Source organism: Syngnathus typhle, linkage group LG12, assembly GCF_033458585.1.
Source record: "Syngnathus typhle isolate RoL2023-S1 ecotype Sweden linkage group LG12, RoL_Styp_1.0, whole genome shotgun sequence".
In the NCBI taxonomy this organism is placed as follows: domain Eukaryota; kingdom Metazoa; phylum Chordata; class Actinopteri; order Syngnathiformes; family Syngnathidae; genus Syngnathus; species Syngnathus typhle.
In genome coordinates this window covers 9,977,096-9,985,843 of record NC_083749.1, presented here as the reverse complement: position 1 = coordinate 9,985,843, position 8,748 = coordinate 9,977,096, and the positions used below count along the sequence as shown (strand labels likewise).

At 40.5% G+C, this 8,748-nt stretch overlaps 1 protein-coding gene across 1 annotated transcript; it reads left to right on the top strand.

Moving 5' to 3' along the window:
- Window positions 1-5,577: 5,577 nt before the first annotated feature.
- On the top strand, window positions 5,578-7,975 carry ier5l (immediate early response 5-like). Its single transcript, XM_061293781.1, has one exon. It carries the CDS (start codon window positions 5,729-5,731, stop codon window positions 6,578-6,580), a length of 852 nt encoding a protein of 283 aa, XP_061149765.1. The 5' UTR covers window positions 5,578-5,728; the 3' UTR covers window positions 6,581-7,975.
- The last annotated feature ends 773 nt before the right edge of the window (window positions 7,976-8,748 follow it).

The following is an 8,748-nucleotide window of genomic DNA, read 5'->3' as shown; positions in this document are numbered from 1 at the left end:
TTAGTGCTTTATATAATAGATCCTCATTCTTGCAGACCGGCTCAGCGGCTCCATCCTATAGTTAAGCTAACTAACTAGCTGGGGAGATGGTCTCTCCTGGGCTAAAGTTGGTTAACGCCCTTTTGTTGTTGCTGTATGTGATGACCTGAGTGAAGTCCGGTAGCAAACAAATGACAGAGGTGTTGATGGACTGACGAGATGGGCTTCAATAATCATACCGTACAGTTTATTAAAAGCTCGTGAGCTGGTTAATTCACATATACGCTAATCCATTTCTGGGTCACACGACACATGCGCACTCCTCACATACGTACGTACATCACACATATTAGCGCCCCTTTTAAGTGACTAGACGTGTATCAGTATTATAAGATTTGTTCTGATCTGAGGAAGAAAATTATGTCACTCAAATTCACTTTCAATAACCATGGAATTGTGCGCAGTTTTTCTAAATGATCCTAATGTACAATGTCAATGACACAACTTGTTTTATTTTTCATCTTATGTCATCATGACATACCTGCTGCTGTCGTAAGGTGGTTGATACCTGTTATGTCAATCATTCGCCGAACCAGTTGGTGGACATTGGTATTGAGTAATGCCGTCAAGCAAAAGAGTGTTACCGGTCGGGCCTGTGGGACTCCCGAGAAAGCTAATTGGCAGGCCAAGCGCAATACTGATTCAGTGATAACATCTGGGCAACTTCATGGAGATTCTCTTCCACTGTCCAGCGGTTCAGGAGGGGTAGTAGTACACAATCCACTATGTAGTTCTAGACTCTTCATGTAGTGTGTCACAGGAGGGAATAACTCCTCACAAATTTGTTAAATAGCATTTTGGAAGCAGAGTTTGACATCAGAGGTGGGCCGTTTTTTTCTGGGACTGAGGCCACTAAGTTGGTTCAAAGCTCTACTTGGCAGGGAAATCTGGGTGGATGAGATCCTCAAGGAGTTCTCACAGGCTCTGGATGCTGTGGGTGGATTGCGACATCAACCCAGGCTGCGTCCGCTTTCGTCATGCTGTAAATTTAGAGCAACACAGTTGAAAAATGAATGCATTATACCAGAGCTTGTCAGTGATAGAAGAGTTTGTTTCAAACTATTTGTAACATGGTCTTAATACGTTGTGTTCATACAATTGCAACTACTATGCTGAATGCTAAAACAAAACAAAAATTACATCTTGATAAATCATGTGATCATTACATCAATCTGCGTATCATATCACTTCTAAAACGTAAAAGGCAGATTGGAATAGATTGTCACATGTAAACAGGTTTATGGCAAGCAATTTGAGCATTTATTCTTCGCACCACTAGAAAAAAGTTGCCGGTAGTATCACTGGGCTTCTGAAGAGAGGCTTGGTGGTCGTCTGGCCAAACTACCACCTAAATAATTTCTAGAATATGAGAAACTATGCTAAATAAACTAACTGAATGCTATGCTAATAAATCACTGCCCTGAAAATCAATATAAAGATGTTTACAAGTGCAACTCGCTAAGGAGCAAAATTCACATGCAGTTCATTGTTTAACTTGAAGATGGCGCCACACAAACTGTTTTTCCTACCTAAATTCAAGCTTTCATCAAACAATACATGCGCTAAAATGTCAAAGTAATAACCAGGATATATATAAAGCATTGGTAGACGCCCAATTATACAATTTATCAGCAGGAAAAAAAGTTAATCTGAGTGATTGTGGCGCAACAGTGACTAGTGTAGCACCGAGTCGACCTTCTAAGTCTGCAGATGACTTCTGGTGAGAGGCTGTGTACCACCTGGACAGATTGTCCATCAGTCACGGGGGAGTTGGACAAACAGCTTCAACAAGTCATGGTTGAACGTACCTTCTGGGCAAGAAGAAAAAAACCTATACCAGCTCTGGGAGAACCTGGAAACTCCAGACAGATATACATGGAGGGAAGTCATCATCAACTCAGAGTATACATTAGTATGTAACATTGTAGCATGTCTGTCTTGATGTGAACGTTATCTAGTTTACATACGTACTGCACGACAATAGCATCACACAAGTTGGACGGAGTGGTCCAGCACTTTTCTACATGGTAAACATAGACGATGCTCAGTTGCCATGGCAACTACAGAGATATGTTCTATTCATTTACCAGTCAGTGTAACTGAAATTATTATGTTAAATTTGTGTTTTATTTTAAAATATTATACAGTACATTTCGGCTTTAACACACACTAATTGTTTCTCGCTGTATCCTCTATTCTGTATTTTTCAGATGTTCTTACAAGTGTGCTTCATTCACTGAACACGCCACATAGGAATATGGTTAGACTCTTGTGATTATCCCGTGAAGCACATCGGCTCCTGCATCTTAACGAGCCTCCATTTTCATGAAAGTGCAGAGAAGCCGTTTCATTGCAGAGGTTGCAGGCATCTTTGCAAAAAGCAACCTCCGCTGGAAGAAAACATGAATTCCACTCTGCATCATACGTTCATCATGCAGTGAAAACATTACTATCAAGTATCTCGCAGTCAAAGTTGCTCACAGAGCTGGCACACTCCCCTCCCTTCATCCTGGATGAAAATAAATGTTTGGGCGGGGTCTGCAGGGGATGAAGTCACTTTCTCCTCAAGGGGAGAATTTGGGAACAGTCAACAAAATACTAATCACACTGCAGAAAACTAGAGCTGTACTGGCCTCTACAGGTTCAACACAGGTTATTGCACTCATTTGGCAAACAATTCAACCTATGATTGATCTGTAGAGGCCACTGCAATGCTGCTTTCAGGCTCTGTGCGACTCAGTCAGTGTGGGTTCCTTTTCTTCCGCCCTACAATTTTCTTTGACAAATACAGTTTCATGTGTAAATACCTATCACTGACATCATTTCAGTATACTGTGAAAATTCATCTACATAGGTAACTTTTAACTAAGGGTGGAAAATCATTTCATTTTTCACCACTGTCTTTAGAGTGGATGATGTCATTATATTGTACGGTAATTGTGTTAAATTTCAGAAAGATAAAAATGATACAAAATAACAAAATAGGAGGATTTTTATGAGGTTAGTATGAGCGTCTGGCATGCGTGTTAGAATGCCTTGTTTCTGTTCAATCATGTGTGGTTATTGTGAAGTGATGACACACTGTAAAATAAAAAAACATTCGATTTACATATTACAAAAGTGGTTGTATTGTAAAAAGATGCTATAAAGATGATGTTAGGAAGATATTAAGAAGATATTAGCCATACATATACATTCAATATACCTGATGATCGGCAAATCAAATATACTCTGTGTTTCAAAGCCACTCATTAACCTGATGACATCAACAAGGTATTGTTGCAATAATATCCCTTGAACTCCAATTTCTCAGCATCAAACACAAAAGAGGCCAAGTCTTGACTGGAACTCTGTAGTTTGTCTCCCCAAACCCTCCACCCACCCCCACCCACCATCCAGTGGCCATATGGAGCATTCCCGTGCCTCGTGTCTGCATCACATTACGCATAATATGGCGTTTGTGTACGATACCAATACCACTAGTGTATACGCTCTGATCCGTACAAATGGGAAGAAGACATGCTGGTAGAAATGTTTCCTCCAAGGCATTTCACCAATCCAAAAAAATCAGCATCAATTTTTCTAGCTCTGCAATTTGCTTGCAACTAGTTCAGGCTTTATCCCAGCTCTCGCCTAATGTCACCAGGGATGGATACAGCTCACCCTGATGAGGATAAGAAGTTCAGAAATGGTTGAATGAGATGTGCTTAGGTGAGAGGCGCTTTACATACACCTTGAACAAGCCAGGGGTCAATCGCAAAAGGTACAACTTATTGGCACAGTTTTGATGAGGTACAAATTGACCAGCAAAAATGGATTGCGCTAGTAATTGAGGGCTGGTCGCAAATACTTTAGTTAGCTGTACAAGTGAGGCAAAATATGTTCCATTCTGGACTCTTCCATATTATAGTGGTTACTTTGTATTTTGCACATAATACCAAAACATTAACATTAACAAATCTATATATATTGCACCATTTTTTTGTAGTTAATTCTGATTAATCACATATTCTTTGAAGGTTGTTACCAATATTTACTTAAGTAAAATCTTGGGATTACAAAATAGTGTATTTTGAATAGCTTCCTGTAAAACAAAAGAGATGATCGAAAATGATCTAAACACACTTGTCTTTACAAGGATCTTTCTTATATTTTCCTCATTGAGACAATTTCCAAAACTTCTTGCTTACAGGTTCAGTTATGCCCGTGATTGCCACACTCCAGCAGCGGTGATCTGCGAGGGCCTCGGGTAGTAACTCAAGCAGGGTAGTTTGGTCTAAGACACAGGTGTCAAACTCAAGGCCCGGGGGCCAGATACGGCCCGCCACATCATTTTATGTGGCCCGCGAAGATAAATTGTGCATCAAATTCGTGTCATTACTAGAATTGCAAATTGTCTTCACTTTTAATATATATATTTTTTAAATATTTGACCAGTTTTTACTCGTCTGATTTGAAAACGAGTTATTTGTTAGTTTGTTTTGTAGATTTTACTGTATATAATATGAGGTGCTCATACATTTATTTGGGTTGACAGTCATAATGGCCCTCCGAAAGAAGCTATGACTACAATGCGGCCCGCGAAAAAAAAGAGTTTGACGCCCCTGGTCTAAGACGATACAACAAAGACCACTTTTTTTTCAGAGAGATACTAGTAAAGGTACTCAATTCTTGAGTAGTCACTGATACCCATACTAGTTACTGATACCACTAGTGCTTTATATACATACATCAGATTTCCTTCCCCAAAAAACAATGAAAGGTGATTTTAAAGAAAGGCATATATCAACCAATACTGTACGGTAAATGATCTTTCGCTTGTATAGTGCTTTTTCAGCTGTTCAGGCCCTCAAAGCGCTTCACAGACTTCATCATTTACCTACAGATGACGCAGAATCAGGAGCAATTGGGGGTTCCGCATCTTGCTCAAGGAAACATGTTCACAACGGCCGGAGATCCAACCCTCAACCTCTGGGTTGGCTGGGTTACAATCGCTCTAACGCTGAGCCACACCGCCGCCTTTTGCGTTACAATTGCATTAATTTCTTATTGTAAAGCAGTCACATGTATTCTTTGCTGTCGTGATTTAAGACACCTTGAAATAAGGCTGAAACTAAAACCAATATGACAACAGGTGTGTATATGTATGTATGTAATACAGACATAATAATATATGCATATGTAATGTATGGAATATAAATAAAAATATATATGCAAAAATACGACGTAAATATTTATTTGCTTGGTTCATGGTTGAATTTATAGCAACATGTCAACCCGGAACAGCCAGTTCATACATATCCAACGACGAGGAAGCGAGTGCTTCTTGGAAGTTTCAGTTATGGGGCCGCTGAAATGAGGACATTCCAGTTAGACAGCCTGCGTGGAATTTGAATGGCACAGAGGAACCGCCAGAAGCTGATTGGTCGGAAGCAACATAGTTCCAGCGTTGAATCATGTCACTCAACAAATCCTAGGCCTCTGATTGGCTCGCCATGCAGAAGGCGGGACATGCGCCTGGCTATATATATATTGTGGTTTCACAGCATCTGCAAATGATTGCTGGTTTGCTCGCAGAAGAGTGTCCTTTCCAATGTTTCTTCACAGAGCTGACTTGAACCTTTCTCCTCAGTCGAAAATAATCTTCCAGAGATAGTTGGAAGTCGGAGTTCGCTGAAGGAACATAGTTATGATCAACACCATGGAATGCGCTGTTGACGCGCAGAGCTTGATCTCCATTTCCCTAATGAAGATCCACAACTCCAGGAGTCAGAGAGGCGGCATCAAGCTGCACAAAAACCTGCTGGTCTCCTATGTGCTGAGAAACGCCAGGCAGCTTTATATCAAGGAGAAGTACGCGGAGATTTACAGGATGCAGCAATACGAGGAGGTGATGACCGTCTGCAACGAGATCCAGGAGCTGAACCCGTTGGATCTGGACGCGGAGGACACGGAGAACGAGGAGCAGACGCGGGCTGCTTGCTGCGGCGAAGAAGCGACTCTCAACGGCCGCCCAGTTAGCGCGCTTTCCGGCTGCGCCTCTCCGGGGGACGCCTGCAAAGAACCAGAGCCCTCCTACTACAGAAGCTGCTGTATGGAAGTCTCCAACGTGTCACATTGTGAGCAGTTTCCCGCAAACAACAACACGTACTGCAATAAAACCACCGTGCTGGACTTGGACACGCATGTTGTGACCACGGTGGAAAACGGCTACCTCCATCAGGACTGCTGCTGTGACGCGCTCCAAGCCGGCCAGGGCGCGCAGTCCCCAGGCAAGAAACGGAAGGTTGACTTTGGATGCTGCTTGTGCGACGTTGACGAGGTGTCGGATTTTCCTCTCTCGCGTAAACGCGCCAAACGCGAAGAGTACACGTACTGTAATCTGGACTACACGGACACATCCAACATCTCCAATCTGATCTCCATCTTCGGCTCGGGGTTTACAGGACTGCTGAGCCGGCAGGCAGACTTGGAGCAGATCTGTAGCAAACAGGCACTCGCCAGTCTGGGAGCGTGGACTCGAGCCATTGTGGCATTTTGAAGCAAAAACTTTACTTAAGGGGAGATCGGGCTCAACTGTTATATGTCCCCCACACATCACTTATGGGGAAATATTGCTAATGCTTATTTATTTGGCAACATTGAAGTCACACGTGAGCAGAGTGATGTTCCCAAAGGAGTTCTGGTGACAAACACACACAGGGTGGTTCAACAAATGTTCTGTAGATGGAGACATTTTAAAAGGACAGGCTTTCGTGAATGTCCACCAACATCATTATGATGGAAAGTTCAACAGGTAAATCATCAGCAAGGCATAAATGTTCTCCGAAGGGTGAAGAGCTTAATAGGAACCACGCGGCAACATACTGCGTCGGACAAGTAGTGGTCCATCTATCTTTATGAGTCAGTGGCAAAGGATGCGCTTCATGCAGTGCATGATGTGTGTATCCACAGAACATGTGCATTGTGACACGTCAGTTAAGAGGAGGTGCATGGTTGGTTGAAACTGGCAGCCTGATCCTAATGTGAACTACAGCTAACAAGTATTAACAACCACCATTCACAACCATGTGCTCCAGATACAATATGCCCTCAGTGTATCAACTACAAGCAATGAACGGATGAAGAATTAATACCTCATTTTCATCTTTGGTGTATCATGAATGACATCACTCGCACTTTTCTAATCAGTGGTAATTGAGCCTAGTTTCCCCTAGCCTAGAAGATCAGAGTGGAAAGGACTTTATTTTTGCAGGAAATACATATTTAAACACTGAGAAATGTATCAGTATAGGAGTCATGTCATATATGTTCATGTCGTGATTGGGAGAAAACATGCACGTCTGATGATGGATTGACTTATGTTGCCTTAAAAACAAATGCACACTATTGCTAGCTATTGTCAATGGCAAGTTCAATGAAAGTGACTGAATGTCTGCTGTTCTCACTTTTCCTCATGTTCTTTTTTCATGGACCTCGCACATTCTGAGCAGTTTAGATATCTTGTGGAACGTCACACTCTAAACTTTTCCTGAGGTACATAAACTGGGATCCAGTGCCAACAAGCAAATCCTGATAGGAAACTGTTACAATGAGGGTTTGACATATATCTTTATTAATCCTGTTATTTTAGGCATTCAAGTTCATACAGGATTCCAAATTTATTTGGTTTTGTGAGTTTTTGTTTTGTAAAAAAAATAATGTTAGTCCTTTTGTTTTAAAAAGGCAATCTTATTTAGCCATAACCTGAAAATCCATGCATTAGCTTTATGAGCACTATGTGTACCAAAATAAAGAGAGTATTCCGCCATTCTCTGCATATTTTGTTGCTCTTCTTGTATTTTTGTGCTTATAAATTGTATTGCCGGGAAAAACTGTTTCAGAAAGTATTTGTAAAAAAAGTATTATCTAATAATAAAAAATCAAAAAAATCTCAGGTGTGATTGTAAGGCTTGTTTTGTTACATATACAGTGTTAGTGTCATACAATTAGCATTATTTTTTGTTTTATGTAAGGATTGTGAGTTTTTGAAAGTGATAGAATGTACCAATGTTTCAGAGAATGCAAAATCTTCAAACAATATATTTATTGAATGTAATAGACTGCAATTATCAAATGAAATTATGATTAAATGTGATCTCATTTTTATTGTTCAGGAACTTAATTGCAGCGACTAGTCAGTCACAAAAACAAGCTTCTTTGTATTGATTCTTGTGAAATTGCAAGCCTATAAGACAACTTATAAGTTAATATTTAAAAATAGCTTTTTGTGAGGGGCAATTAAAGAAAAAGGCGTTAATTTCACTACAAGGTGCCTTGGAGAGTTTCCGATTTCTCGCCCCAAATGTGAGATTTTCCGTGCGCTGAGCTTCATTGTAATGAGTAGATGCTGTTAGAAATGCTAATTGGTCAACCTCCTACATTTCTAGTTGAATAACTGATGCAAGCATTTCATGAGCACATGATGGACCTTCACAACAGGATTCATTCAGTAAGCTGACTAGGTACTGTCAAAGAAATACACCAAACGTCAAATACATCAATTCATTCATTCATTCAATTCATTCAATTCATTCATTCATTCATTCATTCATTCATTCATTCATTCATTCATTCATTCATTCACTATGACAGTTTGGACATTTTTGACAACTATGCACAAAATATAATGAAAATTATTAAATAAGTGCAATTATATTCTTTATGTGG